The sequence below is a fragment of the Xenopus laevis genome, chromosome 9_10S (assembly GCF_017654675.1).
Source record: "Xenopus laevis strain J_2021 chromosome 9_10S, Xenopus_laevis_v10.1, whole genome shotgun sequence".
NCBI classification, from domain to species: domain Eukaryota; kingdom Metazoa; phylum Chordata; class Amphibia; order Anura; family Pipidae; genus Xenopus; species Xenopus laevis.
Window position 1 is genome coordinate 5,210,010 of NC_054388.1, and position 23,026 is coordinate 5,233,035.

Consider the following 23,026-nt stretch of genomic DNA (forward strand, 5'->3'; position numbering starts at 1 on the left):
CCAAATTTTTAAAACTGATTTCCTTCTTCTGTGTAATAATAAAACAGTCGCTTGTACTTGATCCCAACTAAGATATAATTAATCCTTATTGGAGGCAAAACCAGCCTATTAGATTTATTTCACATTCAAATGATTTTTTAGGAGACTTAAGGTATGAAGATCCAAATTAAGGAAAGATCTGGTATCCAGAAAACAGCAGGTCCCGAGCATTCTGGATAACAGGTCCCATACCCGTAGTATTTAATAGCTGAGGCCGCTGTTCTAGGGGGAATATATTACCTACACACATACAGGATACAGGAAATATAGGAGTGAACTCAGTGGACAGTGTTTATTGGAGACACCAACTTACAAATGTATAAATAATTCTCCATTCAGTGCTGAGGGGAAGGGTTAAACAGTGAAAGCACCACAGAAAGAGGGGGTCGTACATTAACCCCTTGGCAGCCAGACAGGGATTTCAGGCACTTCTGGCAGCGGAGTGTATAAAGCATTGAGCTGATCCTGTGTCCTCCTCTCATGTATTGTGTGAGTGTGTCTGCTGGTGCATGCTGGGTAATATTGACTTTTTTTCTTTTTCTTAAATCCTGCAGCCGCCCCAAATAAGCTTTGATAGAAATTGTAATCCCAGACGACTCCATCCCAAATAATCATGAAACATGGTGCATCCCATAAACCTGTCCCACGTCTAGATCAGCTCTGCGTTCGTTACTCACGCCTTAGTCCGTGACACCCGAAAATTTATCGTTTGCGCTCTCCCTTCTGTGTGCGCTTCTTCTCTTTGTCCTTGCGCTCTTGCTTGGACGCTTTCTGATTCTCCCTCTGCTGCTTGTCCTGCTCTTTTTTCTTCTGACCGGCGTCCCGCATGGAGTCGCGCTCCAGCTTACGAGCATTCATAACGTCTTCAAGGTTTGTGTTCTTAAACAGAGCTGAGTGTCGGATAAAGGGACGGTAACTGGGCATCTGGAAAGCTTCATGAACAATGTGATCACAATACACATAAAGGAGAACTAAAGCCTAACTAAAGAAGTAACTAGAAATGTTGTACATGATGTTTTGTGCTTCTGAACCAGCCCAAGGCAACCACAGCCCTTTAGCAGTAAAGATCTGTGTCTCCAAAGATGCCCCAGTAGCTCCCCATCTTCTTTTCTGCTGATTCACTGATTCACATGCTCTGTGCTGCTGTCACTTACTGAGCTTAGGGAGCCACTCACAATATACAGTACACATAGAATAGAAATGTCACAATATAAGGCTGATTAGTAATTAATACACATAATTACTACATGGCAGTACAGAAACCAGTGCAATTAGCATCAGAATTTAATAATCAGCAAACCTGTAGCATCAGCTTATATTACAGGGGAAGCTCATTTTCTGCTGGATAATTAGTGACGAGCCCTAAGCTTAGCTTCTCAACAGCCAATCAGAGCCCACTGAGCATGTGAGTGTCACAGACACTTTCCAAGATGGTGACCCCCTGTGACAAGTTTGAAGTCCTGGATCATTGCTGCTATTGACAAGCTCAAACTTTAGCCTCGTGCAATAAGTTCACTATATAAAATATGCCATTTTTAGCCACATTCTAAAAATAAAATAAAATCCCATTTTTACTTTCTTTAATGAAAAAGAAATCTCTCCAATATACTTCAATAAAAAAATGTGTACAGTTTTTATAAGAAACCTGACTGTATGCAGTGAAATTCTCCCTTCATTTACTGCTGTGGATAGGAATTGTCAGACGGTCCCTGACTGCTCTGCAGGGAAACAATCATACTTATGAACAGCAGGGGGAGCCCCCGCCTTACTTCCCAGCCATGCAGAACTCAAGCAGCTTTGTTTGTTTCCCTGTAGAGCAGTCGGCGACTGTGTAGAGATTTTATTTTTGCCTTTACATCCCCTTTACTGTTTCCAACTCCAGCTGCAGGGACAAAGATCATGGAGCCAGATTTAAACAGATAAACTGGGATTCTATTTGGAGGATTATTTTGCTGCAGCCACTGGTTCTGCAGAGTTGGAGAAAGTTTGTATTAAACAATACAAAAACTATAAAATCCATATTAGATTACATGACAACACAGGACCCAGTGCAGTCTGTATATTCTGATTATTAATCAGTCTTGCTGTATCGGCTTCTGGCAGATATTATTTGACTTGTGTTGTTTTGATCATTTATGACGATCCCTAAGCAGCCCAGACCACACTGAGCATGTGCACAGTCTTGGTCTTGCAAAGATGTATAACAAAGTTACAAGATGGTGACCCCCTGTGGCCAACTTTGAAAGCATAAATCATTTGTTTGATTAGGCTTGTGGTGCAGTTAGTTCATGTTTATGTTTAGTATACAAAATACAGCACATTTTTTCCTATAAATAACATTGTCATCTCCCATCATTTTTACCGGCCAGGCCAGTAAAACACCGGCCAGGTGGCAACCCTATATGGGGACAACAAACAGGACTAAACTCCCACTAATGTGTATAAATAAAGGATACATTTATCAGGGTTGATGGCGGATGCACCAATCATTTCATCTTCCTCATCTTCAGTATCACTAGTTAAGGAAACCCGCAAGCTCAGAGACGGACTCAGATTAACAGACATATTATTAGATGATCTGATACAGGGACAAATAAAACACACAGAGAAAGAGCTGAACCTGATGAAAATATTTATTTTTGAGCCTGCACTACTGATCTTTCCATCACTATGCTCAGTCTATTTCTAAGGGGTACAATTAAATTAATTATCAATGATACAGCCCATTATTTTGCTGCTGATTTGCATTTAAAGGGGTTGTTCCCCTTTAAAGTAACTGTTAGTATGATGTAGAGAGGGATATTCTAAGATAATTGGTTTTCATTTTTTATTATTTTTGGTTTTTGATTTGTTTAGCTCTTTATTCAGCAGTCTGCAATTTCAGCCATCTGGTTGTTAGGTTTCAAATTCCCCTAGCAACCAGGCATTGGTTTGAATAAGAGACTGGAGCATGACTAGGAGAATGAATAGAATAATAAAAAGTAGCAATAACAATACATCTGTAGCCTTCCAGAGCATGTGGTTTTTAGATGGGGTCAGTGACCACTATTTGAAAGCCGGAAAAAGTCAGAAGGCAAATAATAATAAAAAAAATAGACTACCGTATATACTCGTGTATAAGCCGACCCGCGTATAAGCCGAGGTACCTAATTTTACCTATGAAACCCAGAAAAACGTATTGACTCGCGTATAAGCCTAGACACAACTCAGAAAAGTCTCAGAAATATCAAACAGTCGGTTTAATGTTAAAAATCAAGCCATGATGCTTAAAACATTAATTCATAAAAACAAGAGACTATTGGCCTCATTCCTCCGCACTTTGATTGGCCAGGCAGCAGCTAGTCGTACCCACCTCATAACAAAGGGAACAAACATCCCAGGAGATCCACTCAATAGCTGAGCCACATATATAAATAAAATACAGGTGCTAATAGCAGGCGTGATGTTACCAGTACAAAGAGGCTCTGCCCTGAGCTCTTTTAACCACTCGAAGCCTCTAACTGCAACCCCCAGCGTTGTACTGACAGCAGAGGATTGTGGGAATTATAGTTAACTGAGTCGCCTTACCTAATCGCTTCCAAATCTCTACGCCCGCAGTGTCCCGTCCCAAACCGATCGTTTTGCTCACCGCAGCTCCCGGTCGTTCCCTCCCCCAGACCTCGCACCTCAGACTTCCGCCTTCAATCTGCGTCTTCGTTACGTACCGTAACATCTCCCGTATGCCAGAGAAAGGCATGCCGGGAGGAGTAGTTTTAGCTCTGCCCGAAGGGAATTGCGGCTTGTGCGCAGGCGCGGCTGAGAGAAACAGGAAGTACCGGTAGTTGAGAGTAAGGGGAGACTGAAGGCAAAGAGTAGCAGGTACTGGGGTGGGTTTGTTGGTGGGACGGAGGAGGGTTACTCTCTTACTGCTTCTCACCGCGCTGACCCGCGTATAAGCCGAGGTAGGATTTTCAAGCACATTTTGTGTGCTGAAAATCTCGGCTTATACGCGAGTATATACGGTAATTGAAAGGTTGCTTAGAATTAGCCATTCTATAAAATAACAAAGTCAAGTTAACTTTTAGTATGCTATAGAATGACAAATTTTAAGCAACTTTTCTATTGTTTTTTATTATTTATTTTTATTAGTTTTTGAATTATTTGCCTTTTTCTAAATCTTTCCAGCTTTCAAATGGGGGTCACTGACCCTATCTAAAAATCAAATAATCTGTAAGGCTACAAATGTATTGTTATGGCTACTTTTTATTCCTCATCTTTCTATTCGGGCCTCTCCTATTCATATTCCAGTCTCTTATTCAAATCAGTGCATGGTTGCTAGGGGAATTAGGACCCTAGCAACCAGATGGCTGACATTGCAAACTGGAGAGCTGCTGAATAAAAAGCTAAATAACTCAAAAAACACAAATAATAAAAAATGAAAGCCCATTGCAAACTGTCTCAGAATATCCCTCTCTACATCATACTAACAGTTCATTTAAAGGTGAACAACCCTTCCCTTTTAATGGAGTGAAAGCTGCCATATTGCCTGCCCCTTCTGAAGCATCTATGGCCAACATGAAATAACCTAAGCTGCGTGACTATAAATCGAGTGCTCTTGCTGAACAATTACTCTACACGTTTTCCACTAGAGAGAAAATAAAAATGGCGTCTCTTGCTCAGACCTGGCAATTGCACTCTGCACCAAACCCAGTGATACTGATGCTCAGCTGGAAAGTAATCGATAGGAGGGTGAATAAAAAGGATATTCCTCTTCATCTGTGACATTGGCATATTGTGCCAGTAGAGTGGCCTTCCTCTGCTGCTCCTCTTCAGACATGTCTCTGGTCTTCACCACGATTTGCGCCTGCTTCTCTATCATACTTGTGAGAGCCTGCACCTCGTCTGCACAACACAATCAGGTCATGCGGGGGTTAAAGTGGTCTCATATATATTCAAACACCAGCCTTCAATAATGACCGGGGAGCACAAAGACCATAGACAATCACAATTTATTGAGGCTGTTGGGCCTCCCTGTATTTGGAAGGAAGTCTGGACATTAAAGGAGAACTAAAGCCTAACTAAAGAAGTAGGTAGAAATGTTGTACATGATGTTTTGTGTTTCTGTACCAGCCCAAGGCAACCACAGCCCTTTAGCAGTAAAGATCTGTGTCTCAAAAGATGCCCCAGTAGCTCCCCATCTTCTTTTCTGCTGATTCACTGCACATGCTCTGTGCTGCTGTCACTTACTGATCTTAGGGAGCCACTCACAATATACAGTACACATAGAATAGAAATGTCACAATATAAGGCTGATTAGTAATTAATACACATAATTACTACATGGCAGCACAGAAACTAGTGCAATTAGCATCAGAATTGAATAATCAGCAAACCTGTAGCATCAGCTTATATTACAGCCAGGGAAGCTCATTTTCTGATGGATAATTAGTGACGAGCCCTAAGCTTAGCTTCTCAACAGCCAATCAGAGCCCACTGAGCATGTGAGTGTCACAGACACTTTAGCCTCGTGCAATAAGTTCACTATATAAAATAGGCCATTTTTAACTATATTCATTTTTAGGGTTTAGTTCTCCTTTAAGGCAGGTGCTGAGTGAGGCTGTGACTACTGTACTACTTGCCCCATGCACTTTCAAGCAGAATTAGTACAAATATTGGCTTTTTATTATGTATAGAAGCTGCTCAACTCCATAGTGTGGATTAGACCGAGTGCTGACAATTTCTTTCTTTGTTTCATGTACAAATGACAAAGTAAACTTGACCTACTTGACCCCCAAAAAGTCACATTACTCATATTTTATGTTTGGGTTAATTTGCAGCCGACCCAAAGTTCCCCTAAACACTCGCCTCAGTCGCTCTGTATGAAGAGTTAATACAGGATAGAGAAATAAATAAATAGCAGAAATCAGGGGGTTTTACCTTTAGGGGCCGATTCCCTTGGTATGGAGTTCTGGAAGTCGATCCACTTTGTAACAATTTCAAGGCGCACTTCTTCCAAGGAGTCTTCTTCCTGGGCAACACAATAATGATTAATACCCTCCCCAAGCACAAGCTCAAGCGACATGTTAAAATAGGATTGGTCTGACTTATTTCTAATAAATAAACAGACCAATTGCAAAGCTGCAAGATGTAGGACACTGTATACGATCCTAGTAGTTAATATAAAGATGGATAACAATGAAAGTTACCCCATGGGGGGAGGGCACTTGGATGGACAGGGGGAGAGGCACTTGAAATGAACAGGGGGAGGGGCACTTGGGTGGACAAGGGGAGGGGCACTTGGATAAACAGGGGGAGGGGCACTTGGATGGACAGGGGAGGGGCACTTGGATGGACAGGGGAGGGGCACTTGGATGGACAGGGGAGGGGCACTTGGATGGACAGGGGGAGGGGCACTTGGAGGAACAAGGGGAGGGGCACTTGGAGGAACAAGGGGAGGGGCATTTGGAGGAACAAGGGGAGGGGCATTTGGAGGAACAAGGGGAGGGGCATTTGGAGGAACAAGGGGAGGGGCATTTGGAGGAACAAGGGGAGGGGCATTTGGAGGAACAAGGGGAGGGGCATTTGGAGGAACAAGGGGAGGGGCATTTGAAGGAACAAGGGGAGGGGCACTTGAAGGAACAAGGGGAGGGGCACTTGGAGGAACAAGGGGAGGGGCACTTGGAGGAACAAGGGGAGGGGCACTTGGAGGAACAAGGGGAGGGGCACTTGGAGGAACAAGGGGAGGGGCACTTGGAGGAACAAGGGGAGGGGCACTTGGAGGAACAAGGGGAGGGGCACTTGGAGGAACAGGGGGAGGAGCACTTGGAGGAACAGGGGGAGGAGCACTTGGAGGAACAGGGGGAGGGGCACTTAGAGGAAAAGAGGGAGGGGCGCTTGAAATGAACAGGAGAAGGGGCACTTGGATGAACAGGGGGAGGGGAACTTGGATGAACAGGGGGAGGGGCACTTGGATGAACAGGGGGAGGGGCACTTGGATGAACAGGAAGAGGGGCACTTGGATGAACAGGGGGAGGGGCACTTCGATGAACAAGGGGAGGGGCACTTGGATGAACAAGGGGAGGGGCACTTGGATGAACAAGGGGAGGGGCGCTTGAAATGAACAGGGGGAGGGGCGCTTGAAATGAACAGGGGGAGGGGCACTGGCAGCAGCAGTAACTACAGGGAACAGTGTGGAAGTTTCTAGCAGATTTGCCAAACACACATCTCCTCCCCCCGCAGTGCTGATGTCACAGGCAGAGTCTGGTGCGATTATAATAGACACAAGCCCCCTCTATTCACTCTCCCCGGAACTCTCTGCATTTGATCCCTCCCGCTCCCCCTACACCAGTCCCACCAGGAAGGCAGCCAGGATCCCCCGCAGCGCCTCGTCCCTCTCCTCGCTCTCTTCCTCCTCTCTCAGCACTCCCTGGATGTAGGCCGGGTACACGTCCGGGTCCATCCCCAGCTCCTCTAACCTGCTCTCCAGCCATGAAGCAAAATCCACAGCCGACACCTGCCCACTGGGCGCCGCCATCTTCCAGCCAGGCTGGGGGGAGGTCCTTCCCGGGTGGGAGGGGCTATCCTGTCCGCTGCCTTCGGATTTGCCGATTTCGTCGCGCGTGCGCAGAACTCACAGACGTGCAGTCTGAAATAGTTTGTCCCTTTTTTGTAGCCGTAAGCGAAAGCAGGCGGGAGAGAGACTGGGGTTTGAATCATTAATGGAGGGAGGAGAGAGGTAAAGTCCATGGCCGGTGTGAGTCTGTTCTGCATTGTAAGTGGCCTCACGCCCTGTCCAATCATGTCTCCCCTTTCCTTAGTCTTTTGCTTATTCCCCGCCCACTTATACGTCACTCTGCTGCTTGTTGCCATGGATGCGCCTTCATTGTCAGTCTATCCGCCATCGCTTGGAGTCATTCAGCTTTTCATTCAGCAGCGCTCCAGTTTGTTATCTCAGCCATGTGGTTGCTAGGCTCCAAATTCCCCTAGCAACCATGCATTGATTTGAATAAGAGACTGGAATATGAATAGGAGAGGCCTGAATAGCAAGATGAGGAATAATAACAATTCATGTGTATCCTGACCGAGCATTTGTTTTAAGATGGGGGTCAGCGACCCCCTTTTAAAAGATGGAAAAAGTCAGAAGAAAAATACAAATAATTAAAAAACTATATAAAAAAATAATAATGATGGTCAATTGAAAAGTTGCTTAGAATTGGCCATTTTATAAGATACTTAAAGTTACCTTAAAGGTGAACCACCCCTTTAAAGGAGAACTAAACCCTAAATATGAATGTGGCTAAAAATGCCATATTTTATATAGTGAATTTATTGCACGAGGCTAAAGTTTGAGCTTGTCAATAGCAGCAATGATCCAGGACTTCAAACTTGTCACAGGGGGTCACCATCTTGGAAAGTGTCTGTGACACTCACATGCTCAGTGGGCTCTGATTGGCTGTTGAGAAGCTAAGCTTAGGGCTCGTCACTAATTATCCAGCAGAAAATGAGCTTCCCTGGCTGTAATATAAGCTGATGCTACAGGTTTCTGTGCTGCCATGTAGTAATTATGTGTATTAATTACTAATCAGCCTTATATTGTGACATTTCTATTCTATGTGTACTGTATATTGTGAGTGGCTCCCTAAACTCAGTAAGTGACAGCAGCACAGAGCATGTGCAGTAAATCAGCAGAAAAGAAGATGGGGAGCTACTGGGGCATCTTTGGAGACACAGATCGTTACTGCTAAAGGGCTGTGGTTGCCTTGGGCTGGTACAGACGCACAAAACATCACGTACAACATACTTCTTTAGCTAGGCTTTAGTTCTCCTTTAAAGTCCCCATACACCTTTAGATCACTGGCCAATATGGCCACTTATATGCTGGGCTGATGGGCCCTCGTAACAAGGATCCGGTCAGGCTGTTGGGAAATGATCAACAAGCTGATACAGACCTGGCTATGGGCTCCCTCCTTTATCCTCCCATTCTGTCTAAAGCAGATACAATCCCTTTACATCCCATTTGCTGTGTCTAAACAAGGAAAGCCATAATAATAAATCATTCAGGCAAACGTATCCGGCAGCCTCGTCATTTAAAAACGATAACGAGTACTTACGGCTTTCGCCATTGATCTCCCTTCAGCTGTAACGGCAGCTCAGCTCTTTAATCGGCCAAGAAATCCATCTATCAATCCGAGTGTTTAACAGAAGTATCGCTGTCAGCTCAATCTCCACTAGCCCCTCGTTGTGGCTTTAAAGGGCCATCTCATCTTCTTTTCTTCAACTTCTTCTACTTTTCCTTTCTCTAGATCTATTTCAACATCATTGTCTTTTACATCAGGACTGGTATTTTTTTAAATACGTTCTTGCTGCCTGCGTTCTTTTGCTTTTCATCGGCTTCTTTAACTTTTTTCTTTGAATAAGAGAAAAGTCGACATTTCTTTTTCATTTCTTTTTTGGTGCCACCCGCATCGTTTTCTTGAAGCCCCTCATTTGGCTCAGGGACCTGCAGCTCAGTAATCTGTGGCTCAGTAAACTGCGGCTCAGGGACCTGCGGCTCAGTAATCTGCGGCTCAGGGACCTGCGGCTCAGTAATCTGTGGCTCAGGGACCTGCGGCTCAGGGACCTGCGGCTCAGTAATCTGCGGCTCAGGGACCTGCGGCTCAGTAATCTGTGGCTCAGGGACCTGCGGCTCAGTAAACTGCGGCTCAGGGACCTGCGGCTCAGTAATCTGTGGCTCAGGGACCTGTGGCTCAGTAAACTGCGGCTCAGGTACCTGCGGCTCAGTAATCTGCGGCTCAGGGACCTGCGGCTCAGTAATCTATGGCTCAGGGACCTGCGGCTCAGGAACCTGCGGCTCAGTAATCTGTGGCTCAGTAATCTGCGGCTCAGTAAACTGCAGCTCAGGGACCTGCGGCTCAGTAATCTGCGTCTCAGGGACCTGCGGCTCAGTAATCTGCGGCTCAGGCACCTGCGGCTCAGTAATCTGCGGCTCAGGGATCTGCGGCTCAGTGATCTGCGGCTCAGGGACCTGCGGCTCAGTAATCTGCTCCTGTGACTCGTCAATATTCACAGGACTGGGATTATTTTCTTTTTCATTGGTTTGAGGCATCTTTTCCCCAGCCTTTACCGCTTCTGCTATTATTTCAGTATTTGCGGTTGTAGGTAAATCAACCAGTCTTAAATATAAAATATCACTGGGTCAATAAACGGTTCCTGATAATAATCAGCAATATTGTACCATCTGGTATACGCATGGCTACTTTGTGGATAGTCCTCTATGTAGACGTATATATTCTTATGAATACAAGTTACCTCTTAGTACCCACTCACGTATATATTTCATATACTTGCAGCTGATATTGTCCTTGAAGTATTAATACCCGAGAACATAATAAAAATAATTTCCCCATTACATTAAAATATGGTATGAGCTCATGCGCAGTATTATGGATAATCAGGAGAAAATATTTACCAGGCACATAGATGACCCATACCTCCCAACATTTTGAAAATTATAAGAGGGAGGAAAAAAAGTTTTGCGCGTAGCGCAGTGAAATTTTTTGACCACGCCCATTTCTGTGGCCACACCCCCTAATTACCATGTTCCTTTTAAAACTTTTGGCAGGTTATGAAAGTTTAAAAATAATTCTCCTTATCTAAAATTGTTACAAAGTATCTTATTTGCACCTGTTAGCTGTTCTCTGCTAAAAGCCAATTAAGTGAGAAACTTTGTTTCTTTTTCTGGCTGTTCAGTGCAGAGAAAAGAGGGACTTTCCAGTACAAATGAGGGACTGCAGGTTGAGCTGTCAAAAGAGGGACTGTCCCTCTGAAAAAGGGACAGTTGGGAGGTATGATGACGGTATGTTTCTCGTCAGGAGAGTCCACTGCAATTAAAAAAAATAAAAATACCAAAAAGTGGATTCAGTGCATCCCTAGTATAAAAACACTTCAGTGCAATCAGGTCCGGGTTGAGATTTAAAATAGGCCCTGGCATATCACCTAACAGCCCCCATAGGTTCAATAAATAACTTTCTATGCAATCATACAGCAGCCCCTCCGGCATTTCTGTATCCATAGAAAGTTCCAGCCTCTACAATGCACTTTTACCAGCTTCCCGGAACTCTCGTTTGTGACAGTCCCTTTGAGACAGTCCAGATCGTCAAAGAGAAGGATCCTGGGTAAGCAGTCTTAAAGGTTCAATGCCATTGCACAATATACATGTATATGTGTGCTTATGTATTCAGCAGAATAAAATCCACATTCCCAGGTCTTTATTATTATGACTACATTAATGAAACCACTAAATGTTATTAGTAAAGGCATGTACGTGCAACTGTCATTTTCTTTAGATTATTGCTTTGTGTGTCTATATGCATGTATGTGTTTTTCTTTGACTAACCAACGCTATTCCGGCAGTGATCAGGAGGAGGATGAAGGACACAGAAGTCAGAGGCCCCAAGCAAGGAAAAGTAAAGGTTATTGCGAGTGCTGTGAAGAAACCTTTGACTCCCTGAGTGAGGTAAGGATGACTGCCCTGTAAGTAATGGAACTGAATGTTGAGATCCTAATACTTCTTCTCATCTAGTTGGTGAGCACCATTTCCGATTCGTTTCCAATCCTTTGAGTTACAAGATGATCGATGACCTTGTGTAACAAAGTCTCACCCTGGTAGTCTAGTGGGGGGGACGGCAGGGACGCCCGCTGCGCTGCTCCTCTTCCTGCACCGGTTTCTTCTTAGTGCGCACGCGCACTTCCAGGTTTAAAGGCGCATGCGCGCTAACGTGGTGACGTCAGCGCGCAATGGCGCCAAATTTAAAAATAAAAGGCCAATTTCCACTGTTTGTCATTGCCCGTGATAGGATTGTATTCCTGGTGCTTCTGAGCCTTGTGCTATTTTGTCTGCGTCCTTCTGAACCTGTTTGATTCCTGTTTTGACCCCTGCCTGGCTATTTTGACTATTCTGACTTCTGGATCCTGACCTTGCCTGCTTACGACTACTCTTCTGTTTAACCCCTTGATTGATCACCCGGTTTTGACCCTTATACCTGTTTGATGATCCTTGCTATCCGCCTGCCTCGACCCTGCCTGCCTGACTACGATTCTGCCTAATCCTTTGTACCGTGACCTTCGGCCCAAAAAGACTCTGCTACCAGCCATGCCCCTTGCCAGCCAGAACATCTCGCCTTGTACCCCTCGTTAAGTCCAGGTGGCACCCAAGTAAGCTGAGGACTCCTCCCGAAGCCCAACGGTGGTCACAACACTGGTGAAGCCGAGCCGAGACCAGGGTGCTTGGCACTTGGTTATGGTATTGGGTGCCGGCCGTGACACCTTGCAGCCCAACTAGGGTTGCCACTTGGCCGGGCCGGTAAAAATGATGGTTGATCCCAATGTTATTAATAGAGATAAAGATGACTATATAGGAAGGCCGGTATTTTTTTCCAGAAAAGGAGGCAACCCTAAGCCCAACTTACCTGTGACCTTGTGGAACTGCGTTTTGGGTATGACTTAAAACATTGCTCTTTTTACATATGCGCTACATTCCTGTTCCCCCATAATCAATGAGATTGTGCTTTATACGAGTTTGAGTATAACAAGTACTAGTAATTTGGTTGGCACAGGTAGGTTTGTTTTTCTGTAGAATGCCTTGTGGGAGAGTCCCTTTTATTGTAACAACTCATCCCTCTCTACATAAAATGTTTAGTATCTCTCTTGCTGGAGAAATCCAGCTTCCTAATTGCTTCTCTGGCGGATAGCCACACTCTGTGGTTGGCTGCTCTGCTTCTATAACCCTTTCAGTCCCAGGAGGCAGAAATTTCCATTCCACAAATAGTCTGTAATCACCGAGCAGGTAATCCTACCCTTGGAGCTTCCGAGAGAACAGGACCATTCAACACACTGTGCAATAATTCAACGTGGATATTTAGAACATCTCGGGTTTTGTTTACTACGACCATAAAATGATGCCACATGTGTGACATTTGCAACAGGCATTGTTTAACCTAGAGTGCATTGTTGTTCCCAGCATTCCATTGTCACGGCACCTCATAAATATCCCATGTCTGTTACAACTGCACCATTATGGGCAGCTCACGGGTATTTGCCTGCAAACACTTCAACTGTGCACAGATCGCTTGTCACAAACAAAAATGTAAGATTGGGCTATGAATAGTATATGTAAAGAGCTATATAAGCCCAATGGGCGGCACAATTACACCTGGGCATAGCTCATGATAGGAACCCCTTTTTCATGCACTACACGAAAGTAGCAATAGGAACAACGACTGCTGAGGTTCCCTTTTTACCATTTTATCTTCAGATGTATTTGCCTTGTCCGCCAAAAGTTCACTTATAATAAGCAGATAAGACACCTCCAAGCTCAAAAACTGAAAGATCTTCCCAGAATGAGGACTGGAATTTGGATCTGGCACCGTGTGAAGGACCAGGAGCTGGGAGCTGCACGTTTGGACAAGGATGGGCATGCTGGGAGTGAAGATGATCCTGTTTATTTATGGGACGATTTGACAGAAGGACCAGATCAGGGATGTGTTGAAATCCCATTATCCAACGTAGCAGAGAAGGTTGACAATATCTGCTGTTTCGATCAAACTGTCGCCTTGTGTCCCATGGAGCTGCCAGATGTAAATTCAGAAGGCAAGATCCATGGTAAGTTGTTGGGCATCGCTATGGGTGATGAGCAAGTGCTTCAGAGAACTAAAGGCACATGTGATCCACACATGGACCTGGCTCTTGGCAATAGAAGAGGGCTGGTACATACAGAGCTGCATAAGGATCCATTAACAAAGGGTTCAAACCCAGAGCTGCTGTCAATTTCACCAGGTGTTCGGCTTCCTACAGCAGCTGTTGCAGATGGTCGGTGTATGGTACTGGGGGAGCATCCGTTATGCACTTTCCATCTCATGGTGGCACTAGCAGGTCACAAAGCGACGTGACATCCCATGAAGCTGCTAATAAGCCACATGCTGAGCTCTGTCCGGGTGATTGCACAGGTGACTGTCATGTGAGTGAAGCCCTTGGTAAGTGTTGCGCAATTCCCACTCTGGATAATGCACTTGGGGGAACATGTGTGGATGCAACAATGCAGTCACAGTGGAAGTTGCCATTGGGAGGTACCACTGATAACCCTCTGCTACAGTAACTGTTGGAGATCTGGGCCCAGAAGCTCATAATCCAACTCCAGAACAAGAGCAACCCCTGCTAATATCTACTTGTTCATCCATTATCACTGTTTGCTGCACAGATACAGAGTTTAATAGTTGCACTGTGCGTGTTCATTCCACCTCCCACTCGCCGCCCAGTCAGACTGGAAAAAGTATCCAAACTCCATCTTTGATGGAAATGGAGCTTGCCAACATGAGCTGCCACCGAGCCAAATGGAAACACTGTGATTTACTTCTATCTCCTCCAGGGAAAAGACCCGCAAGCATAGATGGACCTTCCCACTGCCAGCCTTTGACATTGCCCAGGTGACTTTTACACCAGTTTCCTTATTCTGGGCAGCAGCTACAGGTCCCAGTGTGGGCCAACTTGTGCAAATGGGATGAAGAGGGAACAACTGATTTCAGTTCTTCTTCCACTCTTCTTAAACTGCACCAGGACAGTTTATTTTCTGAATCCGACTGGGACACCCCAACTGCCATCTTTTTTTTCCAGAATAACCCACAGGAGGGCTGGCAGTGTGGGGATCTGAGGACGGCCCAAGTGACCCTTAATGAGAGCTGGTATGGGAAACAGCTGTGCAACATACTGACCCATGATCCTTAACTGGGATTCTTATCCAATTGGAATTGTTACTCAAACTCCCAAACTGGCCTGACTGGGTTGATAGAGAAGTTACATTGACAATGTGCACTGCAAAAAAAAAAAACACATGTAAACTTACCCTTTTTGTGTGTTTTTCTAAAGGGCACCTGTTGGGTAAAAATGTTACCCCCAACCAAAGGTGCAGGCTAGAGCCCGCATTCTGGTTCTGGATAACAGTAGTTTTTTTTTTTTTTTAAATGCCCCCGCCAGCGCTACGCTACCCGCAACGGGAGGGAGCTCCTGGTGTGAGCAGCCATGTTGTCACACACACGCGCATAATGAGCAATTTGTGGCACCTTTTCATTATGCGCATGCGAGTGACAGAAAATGGCTGCCTGCACTACTGTTATCCCAAACCGGAATGCGGGCTCTATTAGCCGGCACATTTGGTTGGGGATAACATTTTTACCCAACAGGTGCCCTTTAAAGTGGGACTATCATGAAAATTTACTGTAAGCTTCATCATACTGAAGTAAGAAACTTTCTAAATATAATCAATGAAATATTCTGCATTGTTTCTGAAATAATCAAGTTTATCTTCACTATTCCTCTCTCAGCATCTGTTTCTCTTCATTCTGTCTTCATGCAGCAGTTGGGTGTCAGATATTCGTTGACCGTTAGATCCAATATATCTTATAGGGGGGCTCCTTTCCTAGCAGATGTATTAGAGCTCACTTAAATAACTGATTCCAGTACAAACAAAATCTAACAAAATAACTGCCTTTTGAGCAAATTCTGCATGTAGAGAGACATGATTATTATTAACATGTATTTATATAGCGCCAACATATTGCGTAGCACTGTAAAGTAAATGTGATTATACAACTACATCACATGAATTACATATATAGAATATATGGAGTAACATACATCACAATCAATACCAGTACAAAAAGGTGAGGAAGGCTCTACGCAAAGGAGCTTACACTCTAAAGGGGAGGGAGTAATACACAAGGTGTGGGAGTGGGCAAGATCGAATTAAGTGGGTGAGAAATGTGGTATTGTATGTGGTGTTGCTTTTGGTAGTTAAGGAGAGTGAGGGTAGGCTTCTTGAAAGAAGTGCGTTTTAGGAGATTTCTTGTAAGCAGAAAGGTTGGGAGAAAGTCGGACAGACCATGGGAGAGAGTTCCAGAGGAGGGTCGCAGCCCTTGCAAAGTCTTGAATGCGAGCGTGTGAGGAGGTAATGAGAGAAGAGTCGAGTAGCAGGTCAGTAGAGGAGCGTAGTAAGTGGTTGGTGAGTGTATAGAGATATATAGATACATATATAGAGTATATATGATGTCTGGTGAGTTTAATAGAGTGAGCTCTAATACATCTTCTAGGCAAAAGGAGTCTCCCTATAATATATATTGGAGCTAAAGCTGGCCATACATGAAGATATCCGCTCATTTTGCTTCTTAATTTTTCTGTCCCTTTATGGGGTTTTGTTGTTGTCCGTGTTTATCACGTGTAAGCAACTGCTTTTCCTTTCTGCTTTTATGTGTATGCGTCTCCCCACCCCCTTCCTTCCGGAATGGGTGAGTCAAATGGAGACCTCGGCCTCTGCCCAGAGCTCTTAGCTGCTTCTTAATGACTCTTAATGGGTTGAAGAATTTTTTAGATGGAATTTAAATGCCTCCTCTAATCTAAACACCAAGCCATGAACTCATCCTGTCTACAAACTGATCCAGTGCTGTCAGCAAAGGAACATTAATGGCTCTCGCTCTCACTGGGAGCAAATCTGGCCCTAAAGTTGCAGTTGAATAAGTTTTCAACAGGCCCGGTCCCATTTTTGCAGCCTAATTCAGGCATGTCTGAAGCCACACCCCTTCGCTGGGATATGTAGTTCTGCACGAGCTGGGAACAGGGTAGACATTGCTGATTTAGGGTGCCCCACTGGGCCAAAGGTAATCCCTTTTATATAATTGGGACTTTTGGCTAAGGAAGTTCCGACATCCTATTGTTCTCTATTGTAGAAATAGACAATAGTGAAAGGACAAGGAAAGGCTTAAAGGGATCCTGTCATCGGAAAACATGTTTTTTTCAAAATGTATAAGTTGATAGTGCTACTCCAGCAGAATTCTGCACTGAAATCCATTTCTCAAAAGAGCAAACAGATTTTTTTATATTCAATTTTGAAATCTGACATGGGGCTAGACATATTGTCAGTTTCCCAGCTGCCCCTGGTCATGTGCAAATTAGGATTCGGTTCGGTATTCAGCCGAATCTTTTGTGAATCTTTAATGTCCCCTGTATAAAGGACCTCTTCACCCAGTCACTTCCTGTGTCTCTGCTTTACAGTTAAGGGAGAGTCCATTATACATTGGGTTTAATTGTAAGTAATAGTTGAAATGGGAAGTAAAGTGTAAAATAGAATAAGGCTTGAAATGCTGTATTTTGTATAATAAACATGAACTTACTGCACCACAAGCCTAATCAAACAAATGATTGGCCACAGGTGGTCACCATCTTGTAACTTTGTTATACATCTTTGCAAGACCAAGACTGTGCACATGCTCATTGTGGTCTGGGCTGCTTAGGGATCGTCATAAATGATCAAAACAGCACAAGTCAAATAATATCTGCCAGAAGCCGATACACAAAACTGATTAATAATCAGAATATACAGACTGCACTGGGTCCTGTGTTGTCATGTAATCTAATGTGGATTTTATAGTTTTTGTATTGTTTAATACAAACTTTCTCCAACTCTGCAGAACCAGTGGCTGCAGCAAAATAATCCTCCAAATAGAATCCAAGTTTATCTGTTTAAATCTGTCTCCATGATCTTTGTCCCTGCAGCTGGAGTTGGAAACAGTAAAGGGGATGTAAAGGCAAAAATAAAATCCAATACAAATCTCTACACAGTCACCGACTGCTCTACAGGGCAACAAACAAAGCTGCTTGAGTTCTGCATGGCTGGGAAGTAAGGCAGGGGCTCCCCCTGCTGTTCATAAGTATGATTGTTTCCCTGCAGAGCAGTTAGGGACTGTCTGACAATTCCTATCCACAGCAGTAAATGAAGGGAGAATTTCACTGCATACAGTCAGGTTTCTTATAAAAACAGTACACATTTTTTAATTAATGGATATTAACAAACTATAGGCACTTCCATCACCTGTGAAATGTGGGATTATCTGGGAAGATTAGAATGGGTGGGGAGGGGGGAGTGAGAGGAACCTACTGTTTGTCCACATTGCCTAAATGCAGTGACAGCGGAAACTGCTCGTGCAGTTGTAACAAAGCATGGGGGGGGGGAGTTAGCCTCCTGTTTCACTAAAGAGGTTTCATTGATTTTAGCTGAGACCATTTAATGCATGGATTGAAGTCAAAACTGATTTTTAAAAGGCAGATGGTAAAAAGGATGGCTAATTTAGCTCTCTCCTTTATATAGCAGGTCTCGGATCAATTGTTTTGTTTCTTCCCATCACTGCTCACCTGATGTATAAAGACTTATTGGTCCTCAAAACCTTGTATGGTTTTTATTACTTGGCTTTCTACCACAATAACTTTCATTTCCCTATTAAAATGCCATTACACCTTCCTTTTGTTGTATTCAGAAAGCTCAATTATATGATATTACAGTCCAATGGATTGGTGCTTGCTGGGGCAAATAGTAGTGAGTTTGGGGGCCTGATGTCATTATAGGGGAGACTGGAGAATGAGGGACCAACGCGAAGTGGAATAGCAAGAAGCATGTGCATCAAGAACAATAAGGCTAAAACTAAACAGTTTTGTAATAGGCAAATTCAAGGGTAAGTGGCGTGTGTGCAAAGTATTTTCCATTTCTGCCTATTTGCATTTATTCTGAAATCATTAAATCCCTTGACTGGACTTCAAGTGAAAATGGAGCATGTGGGGAAATTGAAAAATATTTTTAAAGGATGATTAGGCAACCATAAGGCAGTAGCGCTTTAGTTCAAGCTCCAGCCTTTGGCCAGTATCCCACTTGAAGATCCAGCCTTTGGCCAGAATCCCACGTGAAGGTCCAGCCTTTGGCCAGGATCTCACTGGAAAGTCCATCCTTTGGCCCGTATCCCACTTGAAGGTCCAGCCTTTGGCCCGTATCCCACTCAAAGGTCCAGCATTTGGCCCATATCCCACTTGAAGGTCCAGCCTTTGGCCAGGATCCCACTTGAAGGTCCAGCCTTTGGCCCGTATCCCATTTGAAGGTCCAGTCCTTTGGCCAGGATCCTACTTGAAGGTCCAGCCTTTGGCCGGGATCCTACTTGATGGTCCAGCCTTTGGTCGGGGGTCTCTCTTAGCTCATGCCATGAGTACAAGGAAAATATTGATGTATTCACCATATTGGTAAATTTAGCCATAGTTCAAAAAATATCCTGGAAAACAAATTTTAATTCACCCCAAATCTCACCTTAACTGGCCTCCAAGTTGGACTTTCAGGGCTATCTAGGAAAGCAAACAACCATTCTCCCCAATTTTCACCCTAACTGGCCTTCCAAAAACATTGATGACTTGACTCTACTGAATGACATTGATGCCTCTGCAGTTACAGACCATCCAAGGCCATAATATATACACCAAATCGAATGGTTTTGGCCCATTAACATAGGTTGATCTGCCAGATCATTGTATTATTGGGGATGGGGAAGTTTTGCACTCACAGAAGTTTTTGAAAGTGAGATGAAAATTTATGTCATTGTAGGGAAACTCTACTATTAAGATCTGGTAAACCTATGGTGGGACCTGAAACACACCAGGGTCAATTATGATATTCTAAACTTCAGCAAAGGCTCTGCATGTGATCTGATATGTGGTTATTTGGTTCATAGTAAACATAAGGAGGTCTTTTTGGCCTCCCTTTTGAAGAGCAACATCAGGCAATGTTCCACTTATTTTGGCAATTGGCCAGACCATTGAGGTTCCAATAAATTGCTAGCTTTCAATTTAAATGCAAGATGCATTACCACTTTTATTTTTTAGAAATTAGATGTTCTTTATACTGTACTTATTGTATTCATTTATATCATTTTCATCAAAAAAAATCCACAGGCCCAGCTTGGAGAACGAAATCCAGTATCTGCCCACAGTAGCACGATTCCTGTCCTACACCTACATTATAATTCTCAGTGCTGCTTCTCTCCAGTGTCCATTAAAAAGAGCTATCTAGAACCCAATGGCATTGTGCTGTGTATGGGACTTGCTTTGCTTTGGAGTTGCAGCCTCCTGTGCTGCCTTGTGCCAAGGTTATAGGCTAGTCAATAGTAGGTAGTTATATTGGTAGTTTTTAGGAGATGTGACAATCAACTGTTTCCATTTACAGTTCCTGCCTGCTGGCTGCCTGTATTGCTGACCTTGTTGACCACAAATTCCATCCCTTTAATGAAAATGCAGGCCCCTTTATGAAGGAGCCGGTGGGTGGCAGAAAGAAAGTCATTACAAGGAGCCCTCTGTGCTGAGCATTGTGGGTTATGTTCTTCTTAGCTAAATTAATTCCCCCCTAAGCCTAAAAATTCCCATAACAGAGAATGCCTGTCTTTGTCCCATCCCCCTGCCTGACATTGGAGGGCTAATAACTGAATGTCTCCCTTTAAGAACAAAAAGCTGCACCACCAACTGCACGCAAGTAGGACCACAGGGAACTGACATATGTGGACTTCTTTTGTTCTGTAGTATAGCTGTCACACCAGGGCTATCTTTAATATGGTGGGACCTGGGGAAAACTAGGCTTGTTTGGTCTTTCAGCTGTTATTAGACTTCAATTCCCAGCATTCCCTGAAAGCTTTCAAATGGGACTGGTACATCAAATGTAGGGCTCCAAATACTAATATAAAGTGCACCTGGTGCCAACATTGCGCTGTTGTCCCTCACCCTTCTACCTGCAACTCCTGCTTTGTAGGTGCACCACTATGTGTGGTATGGGCAGCCTGTTTTATTTCCACTTCCCCAAACCACTCTACCTCTACTATACTATACTTCGTATGGGATCATAACCTGTCTCTAGCGCATGACCCTTAGAAGGTTCCTGGAGGCTCTAGACTCAATAGGTTAAGGCTTGTACCTTGTTTTTAAGTATAGTAGCATAACCTTTCTCCAGTGCATGGCCCTCAAGAGCTTCATGAAGGCTGTAGTCTCAATACCTTAAGGCATGCCCCTTGCTTACAAGTATGGCACCATAACATTTCTCCAGTGCATGTCCCTCAAGAGCTTACTGGAAGCTGTAGTTTTAATAGCTTAAGGCATGTCCCTTGCTTACAAGTATATTACCTTAACCTTTCTCTAGTACATGGCCCTCAAGAGGTTCCTGGAAGCTGTAGTCTCAGTATCTCAAGGCATGTCCCTTGCTTACAAGTATGGTACCATAACCTTTCTCCAGTGCATGACCCTCAAGTGCTTCCTGGAGGCTGTAGTCTCAATATCTTAAGGCATGTCTCTTGCTTACAAGTATGGCATCATAACCTTTCTCCAGTACATGGCCCTCAAGAGGTTCCTGGAAGCTGTAGTCTCAGTATGTTAAGACTTGCCCCTTGTTTACAAGTATCTCATTGTATTCAGGCAAGTGATGCAAAATTCTGGCATGTGAAAAGTCTCCCACACAGTCTGCCCTTCTCCTACTTACTGTAACCTCCCTTGGCTTTCAGCTAAAGACAATATGTAGGCACTTGCCAGCATTTATTGTCTGCTAATATTTTAGTGCCCCAAGTAATATCACATGGCGAGATGGTACGAATAAAACTCTGTATATCATGCACATGTGTTAACACAAAACCCAACCTACGTCATACAGAATGCACAGGTTACCCCCAGCTCATGTGGCATGTTGGCCTTGTATCCTCAACGCCTGCCGAAGCTTTGGGAAAAAGATGAAGCCAATAAAGCGCTGAGAAGGGTAATGTTTCTTATCTTTAATTTCAATTGCACACACAAAAAGAAAGAAATGATATGATCTGTAGAAGAAACGATCTGTTTTGCTTAGAAGTGGCTAAATTTAGCCCTCTAGGTGCCCGGCTGGCTCGATTGATAGCGTCAGAAAGATGAACATAGTGAATGATTAAAATCTAATGAGATGTGATCACTGGACAAAGACATTTTGTTCAGCCAATAAACCTCCACATTAACCACAGATCAGTGAGTATACCTTCACCTTGAGGAGATGATTGGTTGTGATCAACCCAGACCTCCATCAGGCCCTCTATATTCTTAGATCCCTAAGTACTAACTGAGTATCCTGTGTCTATTGTTAAACCCAACTTTCAGTGTCGAGCGCAAAACTCTAATCTGATCATTCAACGTGCTTGACTTGCTCCTCACACTTCACATGTGCTTTGGGTTGACCCTGGATATTGTATTGTAGCAGTATGTGTACATCAAGATAAGGCACTTGGGTCAATGTGGGCATCTCGGGACGCTCTTGCACATGTGGTGGCACTGCCCTGTTGTTAGACCATTTTGGTCAGCGATTTTTGACCTCCTGAAGACTCGATTGGGATATACATTACCTTTTCAGCCCCAGTTAGCCCTTCTTCAACTTTTTCCTCCGCACCTTGCTGGACTGAACCGTAAGCTTCTATTTCATGTATTTAACGCTGCGGCTACTCTGATAGCACAAACCTGGAAGCAGTCGGAGACTCCTACCATCCAGCACCTGCTCAAGCAGTTAGATATTAGGGAGTCAATGGAGCGGTTGGCAGCGGGGTCACCGGAAGACAAAACTAGATGTGCGCAAATTTGGGATGACTGGCACTCAGTGCAACTATTGTAACGGTGTTTCAGTCTCATGCAGTTAGCTTATCCGTTATCCTGAATGTTTGTGCTCCTTTCCAGTATATTTTATAACCTGGGAAACTGTCCATATACCATGTACGACTTATTTTATTTCATTTTATTTTACTTTCTCTTGTTTTATCATGATTTTTCTTTTCTGTTCTTTCCTTGCATTCTCCTTGTTTAATGTGTAAAGTGCTTGTGAAGATTCCACCTGATTATGTCGTGAGTGTTATTGACCTATGTATAATTTCTCAATATGTACACTTTGACTCTTGCTTTTTCACAATAAACTTGTAAGTTTAAAAAAAAAAGATAAGGCACTTGGCCGTTTGGTCTCGCTTTATCACTGGGATAAGGAGGTCTCAAGTCTAGGTACACACAACCATCAAGATCTGATGACCCAATGTATCATGAGCATTTGCCTTGGAACTAGCATTATGTGAGCTCTCATCATTGTGTCCCATGAAAGGTTAATTTGCCTTGA

General features: G+C 43.9%; 1 protein-coding gene and 1 pseudogene across 2 annotated transcripts; one reads left to right on the top strand and one right to left on the bottom strand.

The window, feature by feature from the left end:
• Nucleotides 1–317: 317 nt before the first annotated feature.
• On the bottom strand, nt 318–8,338 carry MGC81882 (protein). 2 transcript variants are annotated; one of them, XM_018237493.2, is made up of 5 exons: nt 7,373–8,338; nt 5,956–6,042; nt 4,785–4,920; nt 2,496–2,548; nt 318–929 (listed from the first exon to the last, which is right to left on the bottom strand). In XM_018237493.2, exons 1-5 carry the CDS (start codon nt 7,506–7,508, stop codon nt 742–744), a joined length of 600 nt encoding a protein of 199 aa, XP_018092982.1. In that variant the 5' UTR covers nt 7,509–8,338; the 3' UTR covers nt 318–741.
• Nucleotides 8,339–10,867: 2,529 nt separating this feature from the next.
• LOC108702181 lies at nt 10,868–14,915 on the top strand (annotated as a pseudogene).
• Nucleotides 14,916–23,026: the final 8,111 nt, after the last annotated feature.

Bases quoted from the DNA above. Each gene is read 5' to 3' on its own strand.
- MGC81882 (XM_018237493.2), bottom strand. From the start codon at position 7,508: ATGGCTGGAGAGCAGGTTAGAGGAGCTGGGGATGGACCCGGACGTGTA. The intron at 4,921-5,955 runs GTAAAACCCCCT...TGTGTTGTGCAG, and splicing joins AAGGGAATCGGCCCCTAAAG to ACGAGGTGCAGGCTCTCACA. The intron at 930-2,495 runs GTATCCTTTATT...TCCGACACTCAG, and splicing joins CGCCATCAACCCTGATAAAT to CTCTGTTTAAGAACACAAAC.